Source organism: Penicillium macrosclerotiorum (assembly GCF_028827735.1).
Source record: "Penicillium macrosclerotiorum strain IBT 26536 chromosome Unknown utg000002l_segment0_segment0, whole genome shotgun sequence".
Lineage (NCBI taxonomy): Eukaryota > Fungi > Ascomycota > Eurotiomycetes > Eurotiales > Aspergillaceae > Penicillium > Penicillium macrosclerotiorum.
Genome location: NW_026643082.1, coordinates 4,323,806 through 4,351,469, shown reverse-complemented (window position 1 = coordinate 4,351,469; position 27,664 = coordinate 4,323,806). Strand labels below are relative to the sequence as shown.

General features: G+C 50.3%; 13 protein-coding genes across 13 annotated transcripts; 9 read left to right on the top strand and 4 right to left on the bottom strand.

Annotated features, from left to right (window-relative positions):
- Nucleotides 1-835: 835 nt before the first annotated feature.
- On the top strand, nt 836-7,680 carry N7462_002707 (glutamate synthase (NADH); the record flags this gene model as incomplete). The annotated part of the gene is made up of 5 exons (XM_057074433.1): nt 836-1,011; nt 1,078-1,118; nt 1,244-4,593; nt 4,804-7,466; nt 7,533-7,680. The coding sequence occupies 5 exons, from the start codon at nt 836-838 to the stop codon at nt 7,678-7,680; spliced, it is 6,378 nt and encodes a 2,125-aa protein (XP_056938074.1).
- Nucleotides 7,681-8,550: 870 nt separating this feature from the next.
- N7462_002706 (uncharacterized protein) lies at nt 8,551-9,192 on the top strand (the record flags this gene model as incomplete). Its single annotated transcript, XM_057074432.1, has 1 exon — nt 8,551-9,192. One exon carries the CDS (start codon nt 8,551-8,553, stop codon nt 9,190-9,192), a length of 642 nt encoding a protein of 213 aa, XP_056938073.1.
- Nucleotides 9,193-9,580: 388 nt separating this feature from the next.
- Nucleotides 9,581-10,231, bottom strand: N7462_002705 (EMI1 family protein; the record flags this gene model as incomplete). Its single annotated transcript, XM_057074431.1, has 1 exon — nt 9,581-10,231. One exon carries the CDS (start codon nt 10,229-10,231, stop codon nt 9,581-9,583), a length of 651 nt encoding a protein of 216 aa, XP_056938072.1.
- A 130-nt stretch (nt 10,232-10,361) lies between these two features.
- Nucleotides 10,362-13,049, top strand: yme2 (uncharacterized protein; the record flags this gene model as incomplete). Its single annotated transcript, XM_057074430.1, has 3 exons — nt 10,362-10,638; nt 10,694-12,439; nt 12,493-13,049. The coding sequence occupies 3 exons, from the start codon at nt 10,362-10,364 to the stop codon at nt 13,047-13,049; spliced, it is 2,580 nt and encodes an 859-aa protein (XP_056938071.1).
- A 497-nt stretch (nt 13,050-13,546) lies between these two features.
- Nucleotides 13,547-15,309, top strand: N7462_002703 (uncharacterized protein; the record flags this gene model as incomplete). Its single annotated transcript, XM_057074429.1, has 2 exons — nt 13,547-13,806; nt 13,863-15,309. The coding sequence occupies 2 exons, from the start codon at nt 13,547-13,549 to the stop codon at nt 15,307-15,309; spliced, it is 1,707 nt and encodes a 568-aa protein (XP_056938070.1).
- A 735-nt stretch (nt 15,310-16,044) lies between these two features.
- N7462_002702 (GNAT family N-acetyltransferase) lies at nt 16,045-16,782 on the top strand (the record flags this gene model as incomplete). Its single annotated transcript, XM_057074428.1, has 1 exon — nt 16,045-16,782. The coding sequence occupies one exon, from the start codon at nt 16,045-16,047 to the stop codon at nt 16,780-16,782; it is 738 nt and encodes a 245-aa protein (XP_056938069.1).
- A 747-nt stretch (nt 16,783-17,529) lies between these two features.
- On the top strand, nt 17,530-17,994 carry N7462_002701 (uncharacterized protein; the record flags this gene model as incomplete). Its single annotated transcript, XM_057074427.1, has 1 exon — nt 17,530-17,994. The coding sequence occupies one exon, from the start codon at nt 17,530-17,532 to the stop codon at nt 17,992-17,994; it is 465 nt and encodes a 154-aa protein (XP_056938068.1).
- A 365-nt stretch (nt 17,995-18,359) lies between these two features.
- On the top strand, nt 18,360-19,496 carry ilv3C (putative dihydroxy-acid dehydratase; the record flags this gene model as incomplete). Its single annotated transcript, XM_057074426.1, has 1 exon — nt 18,360-19,496. The coding sequence occupies one exon, from the start codon at nt 18,360-18,362 to the stop codon at nt 19,494-19,496; it is 1,137 nt and encodes a 378-aa protein (XP_056938067.1).
- Nucleotides 19,497-19,796: 300 nt separating this feature from the next.
- N7462_002699 (WD40 repeat domain-containing protein) lies at nt 19,797-22,714 on the top strand (the record flags this gene model as incomplete). Its single annotated transcript, XM_057074425.1, has 8 exons — nt 19,797-19,836; nt 19,898-20,055; nt 20,111-20,262; nt 20,322-21,268; nt 21,325-21,459; nt 21,512-21,643; nt 21,696-21,994; nt 22,061-22,714. 8 exons carry the CDS (start codon nt 19,797-19,799, stop codon nt 22,712-22,714), a joined length of 2,517 nt encoding a protein of 838 aa, XP_056938066.1.
- Nucleotides 22,715-23,046: 332 nt separating this feature from the next.
- Nucleotides 23,047-24,170, top strand: N7462_002698 (uncharacterized protein; the record flags this gene model as incomplete). The annotated part of the gene is made up of 2 exons (XM_057074424.1): nt 23,047-23,329; nt 23,407-24,170. 2 exons carry the CDS (start codon nt 23,047-23,049, stop codon nt 24,168-24,170), a joined length of 1,047 nt encoding a protein of 348 aa, XP_056938065.1.
- A 592-nt stretch (nt 24,171-24,762) lies between these two features.
- On the bottom strand, nt 24,763-25,048 carry N7462_002697 (uncharacterized protein; the record flags this gene model as incomplete). The annotated part of the gene is made up of 2 exons (XM_057074423.1): nt 24,763-24,953; nt 25,009-25,048. 2 exons carry the CDS (start codon nt 25,046-25,048, stop codon nt 24,763-24,765), a joined length of 231 nt encoding a protein of 76 aa, XP_056938064.1.
- Nucleotides 25,049-25,247: 199 nt separating this feature from the next.
- Nucleotides 25,248-25,602, bottom strand: N7462_002696 (kinase-like protein; the record flags this gene model as incomplete). The annotated part of the gene is made up of 2 exons (XM_057074422.1): nt 25,248-25,540; nt 25,590-25,602. 2 exons carry the CDS (start codon nt 25,600-25,602, stop codon nt 25,248-25,250), a joined length of 306 nt encoding a protein of 101 aa, XP_056938063.1.
- Nucleotides 25,603-26,007: 405 nt separating this feature from the next.
- N7462_002695 (putative tetracycline transporter) lies at nt 26,008-27,433 on the bottom strand (the record flags this gene model as incomplete). The annotated part of the gene is made up of 2 exons (XM_057074421.1): nt 26,008-27,294; nt 27,365-27,433. The coding sequence occupies 2 exons, from the start codon at nt 27,431-27,433 to the stop codon at nt 26,008-26,010; spliced, it is 1,356 nt and encodes a 451-aa protein (XP_056938062.1).
- Nucleotides 27,434-27,664: the final 231 nt, after the last annotated feature.

Genomic DNA, 27,664 nt, shown 5'->3' with positions numbered 1-27,664 from the left:
AGAATTAAGGTATTGGTACCGTACCATACCGAGGATCTTGACGTAGCTGAAACCTAATCGTGTGGGCGACAGTGGTAAAACCGCGCGTCTGATTGGCGGGCCGCGGCTTATCTTTGAGGATTTGCCGTAATCATAACGATTATCATTACTCGACCCATCATGGCTCCTTAGCTCCGCTGCGCTTCTATTTCATATGGAATGTCCCCCACCCCTTCTCCCTAAGACGCTTTCGTCCATGAGGGGTTCTGGGTTCGCCGGGCAAGAGACAGGAGAAGTGTCATGTATCGTAATTCCAGACTTGGACATCCTGGTTCTTGAGAGCATGGCCGGTCAAGAGTTCCAAGGCTCCGCTGCCAATAAAACCATCCAGCCAACCCCCCGGGGAAGAGGAACAAGACCCAATAATCACCGCGAATCGCCGGAGACTGCTCTAAGACAGCACTGGCCATCTGGCCATCTCCAAGCCCATTTGCCACGGCGCCGTACCCCACAATCGTATTTTTCCCGTCGCTGCGTCGGAGGTACAGCCTGTAATCCCTGGACCTGCTGGCCTGCCGTAATCGCTGCCTCTTTTTTCCCCTCTTACACCCCCTCCTGCTTCTTCCCTCTTCCCTCCCCTCCTTGAAATTTTCTTGAACACTTCGCAGACGCTGGGTTTTCATCCGCGACTCTTCAGCTTGTCTATCACCCGCGCTGCGCCTGTGACGACGTCATCCGCTATCGCCCCATCCCGCCCCAAATTTCCGGCGGAGATTCCTCTCCTCGAGGCCAACAACCCCGAAAGCATCCCTCATCACCTGTGATTATCCATTCTCTGTCGGTCCCCGGCGGAAGAATGGGTCTTAACTTGGAGGATATCTATGGCAAAGATCTAAGTGAAGAACAGGCTCCGCAGGAGTATTCGGAGTACCAGCCCAAGCAAGGCTATGGCTGGGCCAATGCTTTGCCGGAGCGACAAGGTCTGTATGACCCTGAATACGAAAAGGATGCCTGTGGTGTCGGATTTGCGGCGTGAGTATCCTCCGCATGGCTCACCGAGCCATTGAGCGAACCAGGCGGGCTGACAGGAATTTCTAGCCACATCAAGGGCAAGCCAAGCCACAAGATCGTGAGTGATGGTAAGTCGTCTATTCCACCCAAAATAAGGAAGTGAAATCTTCTCGTGGCTTTTCACTCCCTCTTTTCGCGCCCTCAAAGAATTGCCCAGACTAAGGAACCATGCGCTGACGTCGACGGCCACTAGCTCGCAATCTGCTGTGCAACATGACCCACCGTGGAGCCGTTGGCTCCGACGCGCGAGACGGTGACGGTGCTGGTGTGATGACCAGTATCCCCCATAAGTTCTTCGAGAAGAATTTCGCCAGAGAAGTGGGCGTAGAGCTGCCGCCACTGGGTCAGTATGCGGTGGGCAATCTGTTCTTCAAGCCCGACGAGGAGGCGCTAAAGCAATCCATTGCGAGCTTCGAGGAACTGGCCACATCGCTAGGTCTGCGTGTCTTGGGATGGCGCGAGGTTCCACGCGACTCGACCATTCTGGGTCCAGCAGCATTGTCGCGAGAGCCAATCATTATGCAGCCATTCGTGGTGCTCAAGTCTGCGTACGGCGAGGGTAACAAGCCTGAAATCACTGACACCGACAAGTTTGACGAGCGAACCTTCGAATTACAGCTGTACGTTCTGCGCAAGCGGGCCACACACGTTATTGGCCTCGGCAACTGGTTCTATCTGTGCTCCCTGAGCAACCGAAATATCGTCTATAAGGGTCAGCTTTCTCCAGTCCAAGTATACCAGTACTACCATGATCTGGTTAATGTGGACTACGAGGGCCATTTCGCCCTCGTCCACTCTCGATTCTCCACCAACACATTTCCCTCCTGGGACCGTGCTCAACCTTTGCGGTGGGCAGCTCACAATGGTGAAATCAACACATTGCGAGGAAATAAGAATTGGATGCGCGCCCGTGAGGGTGTCCTCAGGTCTGAGGTTTTCGGCGAGGAGCTGGACCAACTGTACCCTATTGTTGAGGAGGGTGGCTCGGACTCTGCTGCCTTTGATAACGTGCTTGAATTGCTGATGATTAACGGTGTCCTGTCTCTGCCCGAGGCAGTGATGCTTATGGTTCCCGAGGCCTGGCAGGACAACCCTGCCATGGACCCATCCAAGGCGGCTTTCTACGAATGGGCCGCCTGCCAGATGGAGCCCTGGGATGGCCCGGCTCTGTTTACATTTTCTGATGGTCGTTACTGCGGTGCGAACCTGGACCGTAATGGTTTGCGCCCGTGTCGTTTCTACGTTATGGATGATGATCGAATTGTCTGCGCTTCCGAAGTTGGTGCTATCGATATTGACCCCGAGCGTGTGATTCAGAAGGGTCGTCTCCAGCCTGGAAAGATGCTGTTGGTCGACACCGTCGCTGGACGCATCATCGATGATGCTGAATTGAAGCAAACTGTCGCGCACCGTGCGGACTTCCGCAGCTGGCTCGACAAAGAACTTCTGAGTCTGCCTGCTATTAACAAGCTGCTAGAGGGGAGCAATGTGGACCTCTCTTTCACTCTAAACGAAGACACAGTTCAGAATGATCCCCGTCTCCGGGCCTTCGGTTACTCTTTCGAGCAAGTCAGCCTTTTGCTTGGCCCCATGGGAGCGGACTCCAAGGAAGCTCTAGGTTCCATGGGTAATGATGCTCCCTTGGCTTGTATTGCTCAGCAGCCTCGTCTGCTTTATGAGTACTTTCGTCAACTCTTCGCTCAGGTCACCAACCCCCCTATTGACCCCATCCGTGAGGCCGTTGTCATGTCGCTGGAGTGCTACGTCGGCCCTCAGGGTAACCTTCTAGAGATGGACCCCTCGCAGTGTCACCGACTGATGCTGCCGTCTCCCATTCTGAGCATCCCCGAGTTCAATGCGCTCAAGAACATCAACCATGCCCACAGCGATTGGACTGTGCGCACTATTGATATTACGTTTGAGAAGAAGAAGGGCTCTGCTGGCTATATCGAGGCGCTGGATGCCATCTGTGATGCCACTACCGAGGCCATTCAGAATGGTGACAAGGTCATCATTCTCTCTGACCGTGCGACTTCCGCTGATCGCGTTCCTGTCTCTGCTCTGCTGGCCACTGGCCTGGTCCACCACCACCTTGTCCGCAATAAGTGGCGTTCTCTGGCTGCCCTGGCTGTCGAGACTGCTGAAGCCCGTGAGGTGCACCACCACTGTGTTCTCCTGGGCTACGGTGCCGATGCTATCAATCCTTATCTTGCCATGGAGTGCATTCTTAAGATGAACCGAGAGAATCTGATTCGCAAGGACCTCAGCGACGAGAAGGTCATTGAAAACTACAAAGCCTCTTGCGATGGTGGTATTCTCAAGGTCATGAGTAAGATGGGTATCTCCACCCTGCAGTCTTACAAGGGTGCCCAGATTTTTGAGGCCCTCGGTATTGACGACAGCGTCATTGATCGTTGTTTTGCCGGCACTGCCAGTCGTATTCGCGGTATCACTTTCGAGCTGATCGCCCAAGACGCCTTTGCTTTCCACGAGCGTGGCTACCCATCTAGCTCCATCGTCGAAATTCCCGGTCTGCCCGAATCTGGCGAGTACCACTGGCGTGATGGGGGCGAGCCTCACATCAATGACCCCGTCAGCATTGCTAACATCCAGGATGCTGTCCGCACCAAGAACGACAAGTCCTACGAGGCCTATGCCAAGGCTGAGCATGAACAAATCAAGAACTGCACCTTACGTGGTATGCTTGAATTCGACTTTGACCAGCGTACCCCAATTCCCATTGATCAAGTTGAGCCCTGGACGGAGATTGTTCGCCGCTTCGTCACTGGTGCTATGTCCTACGGTTCCATTTCCATGGAGTCCCACTCGACTCTGGCCATTGCTATGAACCGCCTGGGTGGCAAGTCCAACACTGGCGAAGGTGGTGAAGACCCTGAACGCAGCAACCGCATGGACAACGGCGACACCATGCGCTCTGCCATCAAGCAGATTGCCTCTGGTCGCTTTGGTGTGACCTCACACTACCTGGCTGATGCCGACGAACTGCAGATCAAGATGGCCCAGGGAGCTAAGCCCGGCGAGGGTGGTGAACTTCCCGGACACAAAGTCGTGGGCCCTATCGCCCGTACCCGCCACTCTACCCCGGGTGTCGGTTTGATCTCCCCGCCTCCACATCACGACATCTACTCTATTGAGGATCTGAAGCAACTTATCTACGATCTCAAGTGCTCCAACCCTCGCGCCCGTATCTCCGTTAAGCTTGTGTCTGAGGTTGGTGTCGGTATCGTTGCCTCCGGTGTCGCCAAGGCCAAGGCTGACCACATCTTGATCTCCGGCCATGATGGTGGCACCGGAGCCTCGCGCTGGACTGGTATCAAGTATGCCGGTCTTCCTTGGGAACTTGGTCTTGCGGAGACTCACCAGACTCTTGTTCTTAATGACCTCCGTGGCCGTGTTGTGGTGCAGACTGATGGTCAAATTCGTACCGGCCGTGATCTGGCCGTGGCCTGTCTGCTTGGTGCCGAAGAATATGGCTTCGCAACAACTCCTTTGATCGCACTAGGTTGCATTCTCATGCGGAAAGTACGGTTTTTTCTCTTCTTTTTGATCTTTTTTTTTATATATCTTTACATCGGTGTGGCATTCGATTTGTGTCGATATATGGACCGAATTGGCCGAGAACCCTATTTTGCCACCGCTCACCGCCCTCACCGCCATCTTCCCCGCATTTCCCCGCACACCCTATTTTCTCAAGATCTTTCTCAAGAACACACTGCTAACCCTTTTTTTTAGTGTCATCTCAACACTTGCCCCGTCGGAATTGCTACTCAGGATCCTGAGCTGCGGAAGAAGTTCAATGGTACTCCAGAGAATGTTATCAACTTCTTCTACTATGTTGCCAACGAGATGCGTGCAATCATGGCGAAGCTTGGTATTCGAACTGTCAACGAAATGGTTGGACGTGCTGAGCTGCTCAAGGTTCGCGAGGATATTCGCAATGCCAAGCAGGAGCGCATTGATTTGTCGCTTATCCTGACCCCTGCCCACTCGCTTCGTCCTGGTGTTGCTACCTACAATGTTCGCAAGCAGGACCACCGCCTTCACACGCGTCTTGACAACAAGCTGATCTTCGAGTCCGAGCTTGCTCTGGAGAAGGGTCTCCCTTGCCGCATTGAGTGTGACGTCGTCAACACTGATCGTGGTCTTGGTGCTACCCTCTCGTACCAGATCAGCCGACGCTATGGCGAGGCTGGTCTTCCGCAAGACACAATCCATGCTAACATCAAGGGTTCTGCTGGTCAGTCTTTCGGTGCCTATCTTGCTCCTGGTGTCACTTTGGAACTTGAGGGTGATGCCAACGACTATGTTGGTAAGGGCCTATCTGGCGGCCGTCTTATTGTCTACCCTCCTCGTGGCGCTGCTTTTAGGGCCGAGGAGAACGTCATTGTCGGCAACACCTGTCTTTATGGTGCTACTCGTGGTACTTGCTACTTCCGTGGTGTCGCGGCCGAGCGTTTCGCCGTGCGTAACTCCGGTGCCACTGCGGTTGTTGAAGGCGTGGGTGACCACGGTTGCGAATACATGACTGGCGGTCGTGTCCTCATTCTGGGCCCCACTGGCCGTAACTTTGCTGCCGGTATGTCTGGTGGTATTGCTTATGTGCTAGACATGAACGAGGACTTCCACTCCAAGATTAACATGGAGATGGTTGAGGTCTCTGCTATCGAAGATGTCACTGAGATCGCGTTTGTTCGTGGCTTAATTGAGGACCACCACCACTACACTGGTTCTGAGCTGGCTGCTCGTATCTTGCTCGACTTCAACCGTGCTCTTCCCCACTTTGTCAAGGTTCTGCCCACTGACTACAAGCGGGTAATGGAGGAAGAAGCCGCCAAGGCAGCTGCCGCGAGGAAGGCTGAGTTTACTCTCCCTAAGCTTCCCTCTACCCCAGTACCTGCCGACAGCCCCAGACCTCAGGTTGAGGAGAAGAAGGCCGATTTATTGGATATTGAGGACAGCATCAGCGATCAGAAGACCGAGAAGAAGCGATCTGCCCTGATCCTGGACAAGACACGCGGTTTCATGAAGTACAGCCGTCGCAGCGAGAAGTATCGCAACCCCACCACTCGTACTCGTGACTGGGCCGAACTGTCCAACCGCCTCAGCGAGGATGAACTCAAATACCAATCCGCTCGTTGCATGGACTGCGGTGTTCCTTTCTGCCAATCTGACACTGGCTGTCCCATCTCTAACATCATTCCTAAGTGGAACGAATTGGTGTTCGCTGGGCAGTGGCAGGACGCTCTCAACCGTCTGCTCATGACCAACAACTTCCCGGAGTTCACTGGCCGTGTCTGCCCCGCCCCTTGCGAGGGCGCTTGTGTTCTGGGTATCAATGAAGATCCCGTTGGTATTAAGTCCATTGAGTGTGCTATTATCGACCGCGGCTTTGAGATGGGCTGGATGGTTCCTCGTCCTCCCAAGACTCGCACCGGTAAGACCGTTGCGATTATTGGTTCTGGTCCTGCTGGCATGGCAGCTGCCGACCAGCTCAACCGTGCTGGTCACTCCGTGACTGTCTACGAGCGTGCTGATCGCATTGGTGGTCTTCTCATGTATGGTATTCCGAACATGAAGCTTGACAAGAAGGTTGTCCAGCGTCGTGTGGACCTCATGGCTGCCGAGGGTATCAAGTTCGTCACTAGCACTGCCGTCGGTCCTGATTGCGAGGTGTCTCTCCAGTCTCTTCGCTCCACTAACGATGCCGTGATCATTGCCACCGGTGCCACCGTTGCTCGTGACCTTAAGGTCACTGGTCGCGAGCTGGACGGCGTGCATTTCGCCATGCAATTCCTGCACAAGAATACAAAGTCTCTTCTGGACTCTGAGCTTGCTGATGGTGAGTACATCTCTGCCAAGGACAAACATGTTGTTGTCATTGGTGGTGGCGATACCGGTAACGACTGCATTGGTACCTCTGTCCGCCACGGTGCCAAGTCTGTCACCAACTTCGAGCTCCTCCCGCAGCCTCCCCCAGAGCGTGCCCGTGACAACCCCTGGCCCCAGTGGCCTCGTATCTACCGCATTGACTACGGTCACTCCGAGGTGAAGACCCACATGGGCAAGGATCCCCGTGAGTACTGTGTCATGTCGACCGAGTTCGTTGACGATGGTAGCGGCCGCGTCAAGGGTATCAACACTGTTCGTGTTGAGTGGACCAAGAGCGCTACTGGTGGCTGGGACATGAAGACCGTCGAGGGCAGCGAGCAGTTCTTCCCTGCTGACCTGGTCCTTTTGTCTATGGGTTTCCTCGGCCCTGAGGACCGCCTTCTCGGCGATGAAATCGAGCGTGACCAGCGCAAGAACGTTAAGACTCCTCCTGGTCACTACTCCACCAACATCCCCGGTGTGTATGCCGCGGGTGACTGCCGACGTGGACAGTCTCTGATTGTCTGGTAAGCTCTATAATCTTTTGATATCGCTATTTATACGCCTGGATCTATGCTAACGAAATCTTACAGGGGTATCAATGAGGGTCGCCAAGCTGCTCGTGAGGTTGACTCTTTCCTCACTGGCGTCAGCTCCCAGCTCCCTGTGACCGGTGGCATTGTCCGTCGCCCAGCCATTGACGCCGTCCCCCAGCCTGCGGAGACTCAAGTCATTGCCTAAATACAGTACACTCCGGCATGAAATGACTATAAAAAAGGAGATTTGACGACTACGAAGGCCACAGACGTGCAGCAAAAAGTTTGCCAAAAATGGGATTTGTTGGTATTTCCTTTCTAGACGGGAGGGCTCAGCTTGATGGGCGGTTTCTTTACCTCTTTTTCTTCTTACGTTTCTACGGAAAATATTTTCTCATGACTATTTTCTATTTTCTATGCGTGCTTATGTTTTGCGCTCTGTATGACCTTTTGTTCTCTTCCGTTTGGTATCTTTTTGCTTTCCCAGCAGCGTTTCTCTATGCAAGGTGTTTAGAGCGTCTGCCACGCGGTGTGATTTATTTGTTGTAAATATTCTCTTTGAAGAAATTTCGTGAAACATTACTCCTTGCTTGCTCCTGTAACGATGGTATTGTCTGCATTGGGTGGATCCCACCAAAGAAGTCTCGGCTCTCTCTGCCTTTAAAGCGCGGGAAGAACGCCTCAGCCATTCAATCTCATTGAAAGCTCACTGGCTTTGTTGGCATGAAGGAGGGGGATTGTCTTATGAAGCGAATTAAGAATTCTCCCAGAGACAAGTATATTGATCACAAGCTCATTGTTTCACGCTTCTAATCGTATTTCTGGTCGCTAATGCTGCCCTCATTACCCCAAGACACACCGATGTAAAGATATAAAAAAGAAAACAGATCAAGGGGAAGAGAAAAAAGCCCATTGTTCTACCATTTCGTTATTCAAGGCATACAGTCGAACCCAAGTATAAGAGGCTTCTTAGGAATCTCCTGTCCGTTGACATCGAGACACGCTCACAACGCATAGACAAAAACTTGCCTCGACATTTCCAATACTTCCAAGCTCTAGGATCTATTTCGGCGGAATGAATTCCGGCATTAATTCGCCTAATTCTGAGGGGGCCGAAGATTCGAAGCGGCCTCGGCTGGCTCGTCGACCCCCATATGCAGCCTCGACTATTGCATCTGAGCTTAGAAGTCGAGAACCAATACAGTATGCTCTCCGGTCCCGAGGTCGAGCAAGCAGCCAAGAAAGCAGCAGTGGAGATATCCGAGTGAGCAACCGAGGGGGAAGCCGAATGGACACTCGGCACCGATCAAGCACTCCAAGCACAACTCGAGACCCGACAACTGCTCCAAGAACCTTGCCAATTGGCACAGTCCAGTCTGTCCACTATGAGCAGACTGCACTGTGTGATAAAGACAATTATGTGTCTGAAAGTTTCGAGCACAGGCATGGTAGCTCATCAATGTCGGAATATGGCCATGCTCTGGTTGAAACCCCAACAGAGACAAATCACTCCCAGCGACGCCGGCCAAACACCCCCAAGGTGATTGCCTCGGAAAATTCTAACGCTAACAACTCTTCTCCTGGGGGACCGGAAACCCATATTAGACACCGAGCTTTCTTTCTCGAGCGCCGTTCCTATGAGGGATTGGAGACCCTGCAGCAGCGCATCGACAAGCTACGAATGACCGATTATGAGTTCCAAGGCCGAAGTTCCTGACTTATCGCTTTTCAGAAATCCAAAATTGGTGGGCCGCATCATCTGCATTTGACCTTGGGAGGTATAGTAGTAGCGAAAGTGCCTTGGGTTACATTCGTTTGGATTTTATCCAATACTTATAATGAAGTTTATTTTTTTAATCATGCCCGAAGAAATTCAGGTATAATCTGATTGAGGAATACCTTGAAGAAAAACATACGCACTGGCTGCAACAAGTTAAAGGAAAGAACTAGGTCAATTCAGAGTAGAGAAATCAATTGACTTCATAGCGCATCAAAATATTGTACATACACTGGTCACGCCAAATCAAGGTATAATAATATCTACACTTCAGAAACACAAACAAAATAGAAGATAAATTCAGGCATACCCGCTTTGATCAAGTTAATCAAGCCGCCGCATTCTTCTTCATTTCCTCCTCGGCCTTCATTTCCTTCTCCAGGGCCGCAAAATCGCCCTGGAAAGCGTCCTTCACCGGCTCAAGTCGCACATCCCAAATATCTTCGCTGCTGGGGCCGGTCTTGTACTTGATAGCTTTTTTCTGGTTGTGCGCACGAATGGCCTTTCTCCGCAGATCATCCGACCACCCGCGCGTCTTCATGCACAGCCAGAAATTATCCCAGTGCTCGCTGCATGACCGCAGCTCGCCGTATCGATACACATTGACAAATTGGCCACCAAAGGACTGGCAAAAGAATGCGTAGTCGAAGGCCGTGCGGCACGACATAGAATCGGCGTAGAGAGAGTCGGGGGCGATGGATGAGGAGGGTTGTGCTGGGGGTGCGGCCGTGTCGGGGATGGTCGGAGCGGTTGTAGAGCCATTGAAAGACTCAGGGCCCTGTCTTTGGCCACTGGACAATTCGGCATCGGCTTGTTGGAGGTCCGCAAGGAGTTGGTTGAATTCCAGGGTCGCTTGTTCGTCCGGCGTCAATTGTTTTGGAAGTGTGTTCTGAGGTCCGGGTTCTGGAGCGGCTTTAATTGTTGACGAAGTGTCATTGGAAGTGTCCTTTTGAGGACTCGATCGCCATAACCAGCCCATTTTTGGAGGCAGTATGTGTTTAGGAAGTGATGTCGCCAAACCGGCAACCATATCGGAGACGCGGTTTTCCAGCGGAATGATATCGTGCACGTGACAGAGATAAGATACGATAAGATCGTCGCCCGACGTCATGGACCTGCAAGCGATCGATTTAAACCTGGATCTTCTCCAATTCCCGTTCCTGACAATATGCGTGACTGCTGAAACGAGAGAAGCGATGTTTCGAAAGTGTGCCTCCATTTCGAGGGCATCCCCCTCGCGTCCAGCCATCAATACTTGTCCACTTATTCGAGAGTGGAGATCCACTCCGCTTGCAAGAAGCTCGCCAGCCGGGTGTCGGTTTACATCGACGATTCAGTTAGGACACATCAAAGTCGCTGATAATGAGGGTATACTCTACGTCAATAGTGAGCATGATCTTATCTCAAAAGTCCCTCTCGCTTCTCTATTAACCAATCCCAGATATCTTTCCACATCGGCTGCAATGGTTGTTGCGGGGTCCACTCAGCCACATACAACCGCTTGAGGGGATATTGAAGCGTGTCAACAACCCCGACCTCGCAGCGTCTGATTGTACTCACATAATCGAACGTGCGTTCCCGAAAGCTCTCGGTTTGGAAATTAAAGAGATTGTTCCAAGATACAAAGAAGGGGGTGCGTTCGTCAAGTTTGCGCGCCAGCCTGGCGTTACCGATGAGGAGATCAGAGCCGCAGCTAAAGAGCATCTTGTCAAAAACCCCATTACTCCCTGGTTCAATCCATTTCAGACAGCAGATGTCGATATGGTGCGAGGACGACCCTGGATCGAGGACTTGGCTCGGATTCCCAGCCAAACACTCAAAGTGGAATTCTTACCGAGCTCTCCAGACGGCCGAGCCGTGGAGCTAACACAAGAGGCCATATACACACTTTTCCGCCCATTTGGTAAGCTGCTGGATATCCATCCACAGCCAGTCGAATCGAAGATTGAGCCGAGGTATGCCATTCTAAGATTCAATCAGCCCCGATTCTCTGTCATGGCTAGAAACTGCATGCACGGGTTTCTTGTATCTGAGCAGGAGGGAGGTGGAAAGGCCGGTACAAGGTTCAAGATCAACTACGAACGCAAGATCAAGTTCTCCATGATCAAAGATTGGATTTTCAATCACCCTCGAATTGTGATTCCGGCTATTGCGGCCTTGTTAGCTGCAATCACCGTCATTATATTTGACCCCATACGGACATTTTTCATTAAAGTCAAGATCAAGTCTACATTCCAAGCGGAGGAGAATGTCATCGTCCAATGGGTTCGGAAGCAGGTCAGCAAAGCTAATATGATTTACTTTGGGCATCGGAGGGCAGACCCGCGCGGGCTAGCAGCTATCTGGGAGGACCGACAGAAGGACATCTCGCAGCTGCAAGCTTGGTTGACAGAAACTGTTGAAACATTTATTGTGATATATGGACCGCGTGGCTCTGGAAAGCGGGAGCTTGTTCTGGATCAGGCACTGAAAGAACACAAGTACAAAGTTGTCATTGACTGCAAACAGCTCCAGGATGCTCGTGGTGACACTGCGAAAATATCCCGAGCAGCTGCGCAAGTTGGCTATCGACCGATATTTTCCTGGATGAACAGTATCAGCAGCTTTATCGACTTGGCTGCCCAGGGTATGATTGGTACCAAGGCCGGGTTTTCTGAGACCTTGGATGCTCAACTCAGCAAAATCTGGCAGAACACAGCCGTGGCTTTGAAGCGTGTCGCATTGGAGGGGAGAAGAAGTGAAGACAAGGACTCCACTTTGACTGATGATGAGTATCTCGAAGCTCACCCCGAGAAAAGACCTGTGGTGGTCATCGACAACTTTTTGTGTGACTCGGAAGACAGCATTGTACTCGACAAGCTCACTGAATGGGCGGCCGGATTAACAACCGCCAATATAGCCCATGTCATTTTCCTTACGACAGACTCATCTTTTGCAAAGCCACTCAGCAAAGCTCTTCCAAATCAAGTATTCCGTACCATTGGCTTAGGTGATTGCTCTCTCGAAGTTGGTCGTCGTTTCGTCATGAGCCATCTGGATTCTGAAACAGAGGGTGGAGCTGGCGGGCCCAGAGATAAAGCGAAAGAAAATCTTGATGGATTGGATGCCTGCATCAAGATCCTTGGCGGCCGTGTTACAGATCTTGAGTTCATGGCGCATCGAATCGAGGCGGGAGAAACTCCAGAAGGTTTGTTCGGCCTAATTTTAAAATCATGGAGCCTGGACTAACATCATCAACAGCCGCAGTGGACCGAATTATTGAGCAGTCCGCTTCGGAGATCTTGAAGATCTTCATTCTGGGCACAGAGTCGGTCACGCCGCAGTGGGCCCGCGAACAAGCTTGGTATCTTATCAAATCGCTAGCTAACTCCGAGGATGGTGCTTTACTGTACAACAAGATTCTCTTGTCAGACCTATTCAAGGATAATGGAGAAGCCACTTTGCGAGCCCTGGAGCAAGCCGAACTCATCTCTGTCGGATCAGTGAAAGGTTTCCCACGGTGGATTAAGCCGGGCAGGCCTGTCTACCGGGCAGCATTTAAGCGACTTATCGAGAACAAGACCTTGGAGGGTCGTTTAGATCTATTGATTCTTGGTGAGCTCATTGGCAAGGAAAATAAAAGTATCGGCAAGTATGAGGAAGAGCTGCAATTGCTCGGATCGCTGCCGAAGCACCCATGGGAATTGACATCCAGGATTGAATGGCTCTTAAGCAAAATCCAGGGCTCTCAATCCAAAATTCTCAAGTATGAGAAAGACAGTGCGACTTTGACGAAGATGCTTCAAAGCGAGAAATAAGTGTGTGCCCTTTACCACGACTTTTGTAAAAAGCAGCCGGGTTGAACCGGCGATTTGATTGAGCGTCTCATGTATTATGGGTTGTACATTTCCCAATCTAACCCTTTTTTTTAAGAAAAAAAAGTTCAGACAAACATTCTCAGTTCTAAAGATTGTAAGAATTGCTAAATGATGGGGTTTGAAGCCTCTGGTGCTCTTTGGCATGCCGGTGTCTGTATGTGTCTATACTTAGCACAGCCTTCCGCAGTGATGACCTAAGCAGCAGGAGTTCATCTTGAAGTTCCACCTGGCCGAATTTCTGCGAAGCGTTCTCTTTCACTGAAGTCACTCTAGGACCTTCAGAAACGATTCATATATTCCAGCCTGGGTCTTTTTTATGACTCATTGTTTTTCTTTGCTTTCGTGGGCGCTACTAGGGGAGATTGGCGTGGTGCTTGTGGAGAGTCGCCCGGCTTTGTTTCCTTATTTCCTTGCGTAGTGCGCGCTAAGTCACCAACATGGAAAGCTACGCAACGTCGCGATCCAGGCTTATTCAAACTGCGCGGGATGGGCTCTCTGAACTGACCTGGACTACGTTTCTGGCTGTGTTGATATTTTCATGTATCGCGACTCGCATCATCACTGGGCTGCAGAGCCGACCGCGTGATCAGGATCCCGCTGAACCTCGAAGTTCACGGCTCGCGCCGTATTGGTTCCCATGGGTAGGACATGGCTTTTCATTCATTTGGGACCATGTGGGATTATTTGAATCACTACGGTTTGCTGCTCCCTTCCTGGTTCTGATCATCACAGCCATGGCTAATCCGCATCTAGGGATTCCCTTCGCGAATCCGTGTTTTGCGTCTATCTACGCGGTGAAGTCTATGATACTGTGATATCACCGTCGATCATGAAAACAATTCTTTCTTCAAAAAATTCGTCAAGCACCCCTGCACTCGACTGGGCGTTGCAAAATGTCTTTGGCGACCGCAGTCTCCTGCGCAATCTGAGCTTGCCTCGTAATCAGGAAATCAGCGACGATGTGCCCGGAGCCATGAACCGAGAACCGTTTATCAGTGATACCTTGAAAAGAATCACTCATTTAGTTCAAAATAAGACTCCATCTCTGGTGAGTTTTAGTCGAAGTGCTGTCGATCAATTTCCTTGGGAACGCGAAAGCCAGGTGTCTGTTTCCGAGGAGACTCAATCCGTCTGTGAAGTGAACTTCTTCGCTCTTGTGCGAAACTTCGTGGGTCACAACATGAGCATCCTCCTTATGGGTGAGGCTTTTGTTGAAAACTTCCCAACCTTCCTCGGGGATCTATGGATTCTCGACAAGAACTTTGTGCCGTTATTCGTGGGCATGCGTCGCTGGGTGCCTACACCAGGGGTATCATCCGGTTTTGCAGCGCGCGATCGCCTCCTTCATATCATGTCAGTCTTCTACCGTGCTTTTGTGGCCTGGGACGATGGGATCGACCCCGGCATTGAACTTCGTGAGCTTGACGATGTGTCGGAATTGGTCAAGGAACGTATGCGAACGTTCCGGAAGTTGGATATGTCCCCAGGAGGCAGTGCGGCAGCGAATTTATCTCTTTCTTGGGATCTCATCGAATACACAACCAAGATCACATTTTGGACTGTCTGCCATATATTCGCAGACAGCGAGCTTCTGAAGGACATTCGGAAAGAGATGTCTTCATGCGTGAAGTCGTCCCGGCCTAGCCGTGAAGAAACAGGGTTCCCCTTCGATGAACCCCCCAAGCTTAGTCTCGACCTTGAAAAGGTCCTCGAGGTATGCCCACTTCTTCGGGCATGCTACTATGAAACTATCCGGCTCCACTCGGCAGAGATATCTTTCAGGGAGTTAGAAGCGGACCTGACTGTTACCGAATCGGTAGAAGATGCCACAGAGCCTCGCATCTACAAGTTTCGCAAAGGCGAGAAGGTGATTATGCCTCACGGAATCTATCATTACGACTCCCAGCGCTTCTCAAACCCGGACCAGTATGACCCATTGCGTTTCATTGTGACGGATCCTATGTCTGGGAACAAGCAGGTCAGTGACAGCGCCCTCGTCCCTTTTGCAGATGGACTCTATGGCTCTAAGAACAATTCTTTCACTGAACGGGCGGTGTTGGCTTTTACTTCTGGCCTCATATCAATGTGGGAGATCAAGCCCACGGATGAGACCGGCCTTGTGGTTCCCAAAGATTGGACGACTTGGGGCACTTTCCGGCCAGCCAAGGATATCAGGGTGAATATAAAGTCGAGAGTATAAATATTTGTACATTAGTTTCGCCTTTGCTCAAATCAATTGTTTTTATTTTCCTTTTTTTTTCATGGAACCCCAGAATTTGGTTTAAAAACGGAGGCCCACATAGGAGGTTAGAGTCGACCGAGGATTGGTTGAATAATCATGAGTCATGATTATTCATGTGGAGTTTCCTCTACTTTTCGAATTCTGAGCTTTCCAAACCAGAAAAGGATTATAAGGATCCGTTCGTGGGCTCACGGATTGAGATGGAAGTTCCGACTCGCCGGTAAGTGACTCCACTTTTATCATGGCTCCTCTTAAATACTACCTGATGCTAAGTAGAACTTCGGTTTACTCATATTTCAGGCAGCGTTTTTCCAGCGGTCCAAGGCATCTTTAGATAAAGAGTCCTCTGCACTATTTCTGTTTCTGAATTCCACTCGGGTTTGATTCCAGACCTCAGACTTCTATTGCTGTCCACTCAATTTTCTGGCATAATCGAAGACGGGATTAAAGAAAACATCAGTCGGCTTCGAACGTGGATTACGAATGAACTAGTCAGCCTGGAATTTGAACCCGAGAATAAACCCTCCAACGCTCGCGTATATTGACTGGCTTACTTGGTCCGAGCTGGTCATTGATTGAATCGGGTGCGTGACTTGTGGTCTTTGGTATTTTGAGTGGCATTCTTATTGACTAAATAGTCCTCCTCTTCGAATCCATTTGGGCGACAAAATTTCCACGATCAAACTCTTTGAAATGGAGTCTAGCGACATTACTGAATATCCATTTGAGCCATTCGTCCTCTTAACCTCGAGGCTGATTATTCTTCCAACGCCACACGCAGTCTCCTTGGATACTTACAGAACGCTCTATGCCAGCCTACATGCAGACACGAACTTCTGCCAGGTAGCATTTGGACATCATTTCCCGGCCAGGAACTGGAGCGATGACGAAACACGAGAGGTAATCGAGACTCGCGACATTGCCCGCTCCTGGAAGAAGCATGGCTTGGGCGATTTTGCCCTGGGACGTTGTGTGTCATCGGAGACCAAGTATTCTGTTGATGATGAAAATCACTCGGGTATTTCAATCCTCGAAGGGGTCAATTTCGAAGACTTTGCCGGACCAGATATGCAAGCCCTCCGTGAGATAGAATGGATTGGTTACGCGGGCCTTCGCGATGCATCCACAACCTCGCTTCCTCCCCGAGAACCAGGCGACCCAGAACTACCACCATGGAATGAGATGATCGAGCTGCGGTACGGCCTCACGCCCAAAGTCTGGGGTGGAGGCCTTGCTAAAGAGGCAGCGAACGCGATTATGCAATGGTCCATTGATAAGAGAGGGGTGAAGAGGTTCATTGCTGAGACAGAGCGGGACAACCAACGAAGTGGAAGGCTTCTGCAAAAGCTGGGGTTCGTGGTGAGTGAGACAAACTATTGGAAAGAGCCTAGCGAGATCGAATGGGAACTTGTTGTTGGTCGCTCTGTATAGTTTCTTCTGATGCTTGGCCAAACAGTATATAGATCCCAATTCCGTTGATGCTGCCAACCAATGGACTTAATGAAGCCCAATCATTCCCTTCTCTTATACGTTTCAGAAATTGCCTTCTCCTCTAAGGTTTTCCTTTTCCACTTGATGAGAATACCCTGCACATATCGAGATCTAGCAGACACCAGAACCTTCCTGTATATGTATAGTTTCAGATTCGGATGTGGCTTAGACTCAAGGAACAGTCATGTGTTAGGGGCCGAAATTGCGGTCTACAGCTACTCATATGTTGAAAGTGTTCTAATTGAAAGCTGTTCTGACAGCTATTCTCCTGAGGCCACAAACGGTGCATGTCGTGGTGTGGTGCTCTCGACTGACGCGGGGAACTGGGACCGCGGGGGCGGTGATTCCTCTTTTTCGCTTCTGTTATTCCCTCTCTTTGCTTTGCTCATCACACCTGTAAATCAAGGAAGCTTCAACAGGAAATAAGACATTGATTGATTGAAGATCATTGTTAGCTATACAACACATCATGCAAGGAGTTCGGATCCCAGCCGCGCGGTGTCGTCCCGCTTCCTGCTGGGCCCGTCGATCGTGCCGTCGTGGGGTAACGGATTAATATCCGATCGGAGTTGACCCGATAACACCATCCACTCAACGGATGAGGATATATAAGCGCAGCCATATTACTCACCTGCAGTTGACTGGCCCGGATACATGTAAAGCTTCGAAGACATTTCGAGAGTAAATATGACCGAGAACAAGCAAGAACCCAATGGGGACTATGACCTTGACACTCCTATCACGTCAACATCAGGTCTCCGCCAGGGCCTCACATCGTATGGCGATGCACATTTCTCCCTTTTCCTCCGGAAGGTGTTCATTAAGGCACTGGGATATTCCGAAGATGCACTCTCGCGCCCCATCATAGGCATTATTAACACGTTTTCTGGATTCAACCCCTGCCACGCCAACGTACCACAGCTCATCGAGGCCGCCAAGCGTGGTGTGCAGCTCAATGGCGGGCTGGCAATCGAGTTTCCAACGATCAGCGTTCATGAATCATTCTCTCATCCAACGAGCATGTTCCTTCGGAACCTGATGAGTATGGATACCGAAGAGATGATCAAGGCACAGCCGTTGGATGCATGCATCATGATTGGAGGTACGCATATGATTGTCATTGTTACGACGGGTTCTTATTCTACAGAATAACAAAATCTTTGAAGCCCAGAGCAGTCTGAAGGTGCATGATGCTAAATTTAGCCAGGATGTGACAAAACGGTTCCGGCACAGCTGATGGGCGGGATCTCTGCCAATAAACCAGTTCTACCGCTGATCACCGGCCCAATGATGCCTGGAAGTCATCGGGGCCGACGAATCGGGGCATGCACCGATTGTCGTAACAATTGGGCAGCATTCCGCGCGGGTGAAATTGACGTTGAAGAAATTGCAGAAATCAATGAAGAGCTTGCTCCAACAGTATGTGCTTGACCACCCACAGATTTCATCAACGTCGAGCTCATCCGAAAAATTGCCCTTAGATTGGAACGTGTGGTGTTATGGGAACAGCCAGTACAATGGCATGTGTGACGGCAGCCCTAGGAATGATGCCTCTTCGCGGCGCTTCTGCACCAGCGGTCTCATCTGCTCGGCTTCGGATTGCGGAAGAAACAGGCGCAAATGCGGTTGCAGTTGCCAGAGTTTCGAGAAAGCCGCAGGAAATTTTAACCAAGGAATCTTTCTGGAATGCCATCACGGTACTGCAAGCTATTGGCGGGTCTACAAACGCCGTTGTTCATCTCTTAGCAATTGCCAACCGGCATCCAGACTTGCAGGGGGTTATCACTCTACAAACATTCGAGGAAATTGGTCAAAAGACGCCACTACTGATTGATCTCAAGCCGAGTGGAGACAACTACATGAACGATTTTCATAATGCCGGAGGTATGCTCGCATTGTTGCATGTACTGCGGCCCATGCTCCACTTGTCTGCTATGACCATTACTGGACAGACATTAGGGGAGATTCTGGATGCGGTGCCCTCAAAAAAATTTTCTTTTGAGCAGCATATCATAAGATCCCTTTCGGATCCTCTGTATCCCTCCTCGTCGCTAGCTGTTCTACGGGGCAATCTTGCGCCAAACGGGGCGGTGCTAAAAGCTTCAGCCTCCAAATACCGTTCATTACTCTCACACACTGGACCTGCTGTTGTATTTGAGAACTCAGCAGATCTAGCACGACGAATTGATGATCCGGATCTCTCAGTCACGAAGGATAGCGTGCTGGTTCTCAAAGGCATTGGCCCAATCGGCAATCCTGGTATGCCCGAGGCAGGACTTATTCCAATTCCAAAGAAGCTTGCTACAGCAGGCGTGAAAGACATGCTACGATTATCTGACGGACGCATGTCTGGCACTGCAGGAGGCACGATCATTCTTCATATCTCGCCAGAGGCAGCTGTGCCCGAATCGGCGTTTGGTGTTGTCGAGACGGGTGACCTGATAACCTGTGATATTGAGACTCGTAGGCTTCATCTTGACGTACCTGATGATGTATTGCAATCTCGCATTGAGAAGAGAAAAAAAACGATGGAAGACCTGCTTCAAGCAAAAAAACAGCAGAGAGGATACCGGGGGTTATATGAGCGATCGGTCAACCAAGCGCACGAGGGAACTGACTTCGATTTTCTGACGGCCAGTGGTCCTTCATCATAAAAGAAGAATCATCTGGCCCTGTTTTTCTTCTACCCAGTGTAAATATAACAATACAATCTGTCGTCTTTTTTAACATCTGAAAAAGGATTTGCGAATCAGGAAGTATAGAAGTCAGGTGGTTTGCCCTGAGCCCTACCTTTCCTGATTGGGTTAAATCCCTTGCGCGCGTCGCGGACGCGTCTCCGCCGATTAAGTTGGTAACATCCAGACACCGCGAGAGGGGCCAGTCAATGCCCCGGATTTCTTCTTGTGAATCTCGACATTAAATTCTCCAAGTCGCGCCACGGGCTCCATTTTACAATGAGCTCTGATGCCATTCGCCCTCGAGGCCGGCCAGCCCGTAAGTCGTCGCTGAACATCGGCTTACAAGGCCTCCTACTAATCTTGCGACTATCGCCTAGATACTCCGGGCACGACGGTACTGGCATACACACCGGACGGACGAAAGGTCATTACTGGCGGATCGAATTCGGCCATCCGTATCTACACAGTCGATCAAGATGGAGAACCGAAGACAGTGGACGAGGGCGTTGACGGGCATTTTGGAATCGGCGCAACGGTAGGGCAGGCAATTATCCGTCAGGATCCAGGGTATCACTAACTTGCTGGACCAGAATGAATCATTCATTATGGGTGCGGAGGACGGAACTGTCTGGCAGTACGATATCTCGTCCGGCAAGATGGGCAGCCTACTTGTCCGGTGTGCTCTCCCAGTTAGAGACATTGCCGTCTCCCGCGACGGGGAATGGGCCGCAGTGGCAAGCGAGTGAGTGATTCTGAATCATTGAAAGTAGTACCACAGGGGCTGATCACCTGTGGTTCTAGTGAGCTTACTGTAAAGATCGTCAAAATCGAGGACATGACACAAGTGAAATATCTCCGGGAACAAGGGAAGGGATCGAAACATGTCACATTTGATCCCAATGGCCGCTACATTACTGTCTCCGGCACCGACGGCATCCTGTATGTCTATTCACTTACTGAGGAGGAACCGGAAATTGTGCGCAAACTCGACGGGGTGATCCGAAAGCTGGAGCCAGATGCGGAAGCAACAGCAAGGGCCGTCTGGCATCCTGATGGCACTGCCTTTGCCGTCGCGGAGGCAACCAAGGATATCTCGATCTTTTCAATTTCCGAGTGGAAGAAAGAAAAGTCCTTTGCTGGTGGACATACCGGCGACATCACAGCCCTAAGCTGGTCCCCAAATGGGACTCTTTTGGCATCGGCTGGAGCAGATGGGCAGATTGTGCTCTGGGAAACGAAAACACAAAAGATCATCCAACGCTATGATTTCGGAAATGTGATCAATCTGGCCTGGCATCCGACCAATAACTCGCTGTCATTTACCACTTCTGATGGAGAGCTGTTCATTTATGATAAATTTGTCTCAAAGGATTACGACTCTCAACTACTGAAACCATTGCAGGCGGCTCCTATCTTCCCTGGTCCATTGACCGAGATCTCCAACAATGTTCCGCGAACATTGGCAGAGCGTTCCAAGGAGGCAATCAAACGAGCCGCACGAGCCGGAACGCCCGACTCTCTAGATGACATTCTAGGTGAAGATGATGAAATGCAGGATTTTGTGGATGACGACGATGGAGCTGGCTATGCTGAGGATATTAACCCTTACGGCAAGCGACCAAATGGCCACCTTGATGCCCTAGATGGACCCGAGAGCAAGCGTGTTTTCTCAGGAGCTTTGCAGCTCAAGTCCCACCCTCCTATTCAGCCGGGCAGTACACCATGGGCAGGAAATCGGCGATACCTTTGTAGGTCTAATACCATTGCCTTCCAGTCTGCGCGTGGACTTCTGCTAACCTTACAGGCCTTAATTTGACTGGTGCTGTCTGGACCGTCGATCAAGAAACACACCATACCGTGACCGTCGAATTTTATGACCGAGAACTTCATCGGGACTTTCATTTCACTGATCCGTACCAATACGACAAGGCCTGTCTTAGTAAGTGGACCCTTCAGTAAAGAGCAAGAGGATTTATATTAACGATTCCCAGATGACAACGGTACGCTCTTCTCCAATAATCCTTCAGATGGCAGCCCTGCCACAATCTTCTACCGTCCCCATGAAACATGGACGACACGGGCAGATTGGCGGACCCAATTGCCTGATGGGGAGATGGTTCGAGGTAAATAGCGTCCATATGCATGATCTATAATCTCTGCTCATTATTCTTTTAGCTTTGGCACTGAGCGATTCCTACATTGTTGCTGTCACAAACAAGGATTATGTCCGGGTTTACACTCTCTTTGGAACGCCATTGAGAGTATATCGGCAAAAGAGCCAGGCTGTAACATGCGCCGCTTGGCGTGATTATATCATGACTATTGGAAATGGCCCCGTCGGGGTTGATGGTCGGCATACCACATTGCAGTACACCGTTGAGAATGTCAAGCGTGATGAGATCTACCAGAATGAGGATGTGGTTGCTCTTCCCCCAGGAGCTCAAATACAAAGTGTCTTCTTTTCTGATACTGGAGTAAGTATCTTTGAATCCATTCTTCCGAGATGCAAGCATAAACAGCGAATGCTAATATCTCCTCAGGACCCATGTGTTTACGATTCAACCGGTGTCCTGGTAGTGTTACAGCATTGGCGCACACCTGGCCAAGCCCGTTGGGTCCCTCTTCTTGACACCAAACAGCTTTCTCGTCTTGCAGGTGGTCGAAAAGAAGAAACTTACTGGCCAGTTGCTGTTGCACAAGAAAGGTTCCACTGTATCATTCTCAAGGGTGGCGACAAAAACCCCTACTTCCCGCGGCCGCTACTCAGCGAATTTGATTTTCAGGTCCCCATTTCAAATAACGTACGGAAAGATCCCACCGAGTCGGAGGAGGGGGGCAACGACCGGGAGCGGTTCGAGGAATCTTTCGTGCGTGGCAATATTCTTCTGTCGCTCTTCCGTGATCTCTTAGGCTCAACCAACGCAACGGCCAGCCAGCGTGCTGAACTAGCCCGCAAAGAGGTTGAACTTGACAAAATCCTGCTCCAGATGCTGGCCATTGAGTGCAGGGAAGGCGAGGAGCGCGGCATGAAGGCACTGGAGCTCGTGGCAATGATGACCGACCGTAACGGCAAGACCATGGAATTAGCCGCCAAGGTAGCCCAGCGTTTCGGCCGCGGTGTATTAGAGGACAAGATCCGGGATATGGCCGAGCGACGAGTAATGGGTATGGGCGATGACGACGAGCTAGCTTAAAAACGACCTGAAGTTGGGGCTGATACCAAGGACCAAGCATGTATTTCCTCGGGCTAAAATTGGATCCACCATAGTTCTGCGTTTCTTCTTCGTCGATCGAAAAACAATAAAATAATAGTTCGTTACAATCCATAAAATCCAACAAGTGCTTTGATTTAGCCGGTAAACACATTGTATACGGAAGCCCTGCGATTGGCCGATTGGCCCGCCGATCGCTGGAGAAACCGGGAAGTGCAGGACCTCGACCTTTCTGAACTTCAACTTTCTAAATCCCCAACTCTCTTCCATGGAATGACAGTAGCCTCTGCCCCGACTTCTCACCGCAAGGCAGAATGCCGAAGCTGGCCTCGCACTCGCGCTCTCTTCGCCAGGCGCTACAGCCATCAAATGCGACAGGCCGCTCGTTCATATCTTCGCCGCGGGGACTACTCGCCCACCCGCGCCATGGCATTTTGAATGAACCCTGGTTGCCTCAGGCTGTGCCCTCGTCAATACCCCTTCCTACTACATATTTTTCACCAACAGGAGTGCATAGGAGGGTAGAACGGTTGAACGGGGGTCCTCGGGGAGATGACCACAAGCCGCCAGATGAGCGGGTGTTGAAGCTCGGGAAGAGTGAGTTACCGGAACATGCCCGTGTTATTGCGCCTCGCAAGAAACCGGTTAACTGACAAGATATTTGTACTACCCAGCTCTACGAACACTATCACCTCTTCTTCCAACGATCCTCTACAACACTCTGCCGCCCGAGATTCTTGCTCCTAGCGTCAACCTCCACCTTTTTCCTTCCACTCATCCACACCTCCCCACCGTCAAAGGACGTACACTCTATCGCGCGGCACTATGGACAGTGCCAGTAGCATGGAGCAGTGTGCCTTTGGTTGGAAATGTGAAACTACAGATTTTAAGCGAGCGAATTGTCCGAGCGGGGACTATTCTTGATCCCGAACACGGCGATCATGATTGTGGCGATGAGCGACTGGTTGTTCGATGGAAAACAGAGCCGCGCACAGATAGCCGTCCATTTCATGATGCACACGGATCGCCTGGGGTGCCGAAAAATAGTCTGAGTTCTCCACAGAATACAGCATCCAGCTCTTCCGAGTCAGCATCACAGTATCATCTTTCGTCATCTAAAAATGCGACGAACAGAGGACTCAGCGTTCTTCTTGGTGGAGACGAGCCCATTTTCAAACTCTCGAAAGAAGAACAGTTTACCGGCTTGTTCATCTTCTCTTTTGATGATAAGGGACGCATCCTGACGCATACTATTGAACACACTGATGAGGCAGATGGATGGGATCGTACGGCCAAATTTGTCACATTGACTGACTGGCTAATTGGCAAAGCACGCGGGTCACTTGATCCTACTTCGAATCCTGGCCTGGCCATGGAATCCTGCCAATATTATGAAGTCGCCCCCAGTCATATACCATATCACCAGCGGCGATTATAGTGTTCCAAATGGTTTTGATTGGAACCGTACGGAAATTAGCACTGTTTTCACGCTAGCTTTTCCATAATACCAGTCACCAAATGACTACCCTAGTCTTTGCTGGTTTTAGGATTTTTCGAAAATATCTACTCGGTATTAAGAACTCGGTATTAAGAGACTATCACCGACCAAATTTTGGTTTGCAACGTCAAGTTGTGTTTTTATCAACACCGAGGATACTTGACCCTGTACATTACTATTGGACTCACCTCTTCTTTTTCTTTCTGTCTCCAGCAGGATCATGGGGACTGGATTACTCAATTTTTCCACGATTCAATCACCGCTCTCGATCTGTTTTCAAAGTGTACTATATACCCTCAATCGAATACCTCCTCACCACAAACACATCTAGTATCATTTTGATACAATTACTATATCTCTACATACCAAGATGCCAACTAGATCAATTTACACGACACTCCAACTTCCTAGACTAGCTAGCTCCGACCATTTGAAGCATCCCTTTTCCAAGGCAGTAATGTAACACGGTCTTCCCCATGTGATTGTATTGGCAACAAAACCTTAAGGGTCGCTCGTGGCATCTTCAATACTGTTATTCAGATTGCACTTGCCTCGACTCGCTATCATCATAGAGCTTTGGGAGCAAGCCAAGTGCTTGGTCAGCAGAAATGCGGTTCGATGGTAGAAATCTCATCAATCCCTGAATCACCGGAAGAAAAGAGCTGATTGCTGGGTCATTTCTATTATCCATAAAGTTCCGTTTAATCTTCAAACACTCGGTATCTTAGGGCGTGATTAGCTAAAGATTGTCCAAATATCTTAACCCCGAGCCGCTTACCTTGTTCCACTATCATATTATGACTTTCTTCTATTCGCATTGATTCCTATTTGGTAGGCTCTCCACGAAGCCTATTATTTAGGCAACTAGCTATAGATCGCGATCAAAGTACGAGAATAGATACGATGTAAATATGAAAGAATAAATCTATGTTACATATTCGTAAGTGTTTTATAGACGAAGAAAGTTGTTTATTTTCACGTACTATACATCGTGCACGCAATAAATCGACACGGTAATCAAAGGAGTTGTGAGAAACTAGGCTGAGCGAGCTTTTCAGGTTCTTTTCCCTGGATGAAACTTTCGCCGATATCGAGAAGCCGAAGCTCTTCCTCGTCCTCATCTATCCACTTTATCCATTCTGCCGCCTTGACAATCTGTATTGGTAATCCAGGTTGTAAAGGCGTGCTATCAGTATGGATTAGTTGTTCAATTTCTGAATTTTCTAAGATTTCGAAAAGCTCTTCTTCGGTTGCCCTTGATAGGTTAGAGCAACTAAAGCGATGTTTCGGCCACTTATATCTAAGATGAACTGGTAAGAATTTTCATAACAAGTTATGAAGGATATACGTATATCTCACCACCATAGCACATGCTGGCCTTATGGAGTAACATTGAAAAATCTGACAGCTCTTGCAGAAGATGCTCAGGGATAGAAGAATGAGGAAAGAAACCTGACAAACGAAGAAAAAGGCCCTTGAATTCCAAGACTGCCCATCACGTCTTTTAGCTAATGACCAAGCAAGCAGCTTCAATGAAGCATCTTTTCTTTTAAGACAAAGATATATATATATATAAGGAATGTTTGGATAAAGGTCAAAATAAAATCTCGTTGCGCCCGGTGACGGGCTACGTCTCAAATCTATATGTGAACCTAGCAGAAAACCATGACACCAAATGATAGTCCATAACGAGGACTCCCTCCAAATGCTATCCGTCAGTCGACCTACGACTGGCACATTTTTATTCTTTAGTTAATACCAGAAGAACCAGAAATAATTATTCTGTCTTCGCATGCCGCACCGGCGGTGATTTTAGGAGACCAAAGACGCACACAGCGACTACGCACATCGCTACTCCGCCGACTGTATAAGCTGCCTCGCGACCAGCCCACCAGAATAAGGTACTGAACAGAATCGGACCAGTCGCACGTCCAGCTTGGCCCCAGCCACGAAGGCGGCCCATGACGGCGCCACGATCAGCATCTTGAGCCTCAAAGCTACCGAGACTGTTCAGGCCGGTGACAACAGTAGCAGTGGTCACAGCCAGCAAGCCACCAGTAGCATAAAGGCCCGAAACCGAAGATATATGTGCGAAACAGAAAAATGACAGTGCGCAGGCAATGACACCTGCTCGGACGGTGACCAGCGGGGGCAGACGACGCACCACAGTGCCCTGTAGAACAGATGCAATCAGGCCCATCATAGAGAGAAGACGACCATTCAAAGCGGCAGGACTAGCCGAGGTAGTTTCAGCGTAAAGAGTTGCGGTTAAAAAGGGAAGAGAGAACTCCAGACCAGAAAACGGCAGCAGAAAGAGGAAGTGGAGGGCATTGAGAATAGCAGGGTTGTTGGTATGCGCGCGAGGGGTATAAGAAGCCGGAGCCAGCGGCTTTGGCTTGGGCTTTTCATTGGAGGAAGCTTCGGCCTCATCCTCATGCTCGAGAGTCGTGAGCCGTGGATGGGTCTCTGGCAAGCAGGCCCAAAGATAAACCGTCTCCAGGACTATGAGCCCGAGTGACACTAGCGCCGCAGTTACGAAGGGATTGGCAGCCACAACCTCCACCGTGCTGAGCGCCGCGCCTAACATCGGACCACATGTGAAAGCGATGCTGAAACAGGCCCCGATAAGAGCCATCGACGCGCTACGGTGCGATTCATCGGTCACGTCGGCAACAATGGCATTGGCCAGTTGGACATTGGCTTCGCTTAGGCCACCGACAACCCGGCTAGCCAGGAAGGTACGGAAGTCGGTCGCAGAAACCCAGAGGGCAACACTGCAGATATTCCCCACCATCGCGGTCAACAGGGCACGACGACGGCCGTGGCGATCGGACAAGTGGCCAATTATGGGAGCAACGAGGGCTTGGAGGAAAGAGAAAAGAGATCCAAGGGCTCCACCGAGAAGAACGATATCATAGCGCGAGTCGATGGGGCGGGCGAAAGCATTTTTGTAGGCGTTGAGATAGTGGAAGACGCGGTTGAGGACGGAGTCCGGTGAGGGGTCTTGGGCGCGGTAGAACGCGAGGAGCGACGGGAACAACGGGAGGATGAAGGTGAAGGAGATCTACAAGGTTAATTGAAAATGATATCAGCTTGTCTGTGTGGCAAATGGAAGGAGATCTTATCGAACACACCAGGTCCAACAGTAGCGAGATAATCAAAACTTTTAAGACCTGTTTACGCTGGGCGCCAGCAATAGCCATGATGTCGTCGTTGGCTGGCGCCGTTGGTGTGAGGAAGAAGAGGAAGACACCAGTATTTGAGTTACAGGAACTGAGAAAGAGACAAAAAGAAGGAAGGGGAAAGGGGGGGTAAAGCTCCGTTCCAGGCGATCTCAAACTGTGCCAAGAGGTGCAGCAAGCGCCGGAGTTACAAAGATGAAGGTTGCAAGAGCAAATTAGTGGAGTCCGACGCGCCTCGGGCGGCGGCACTGC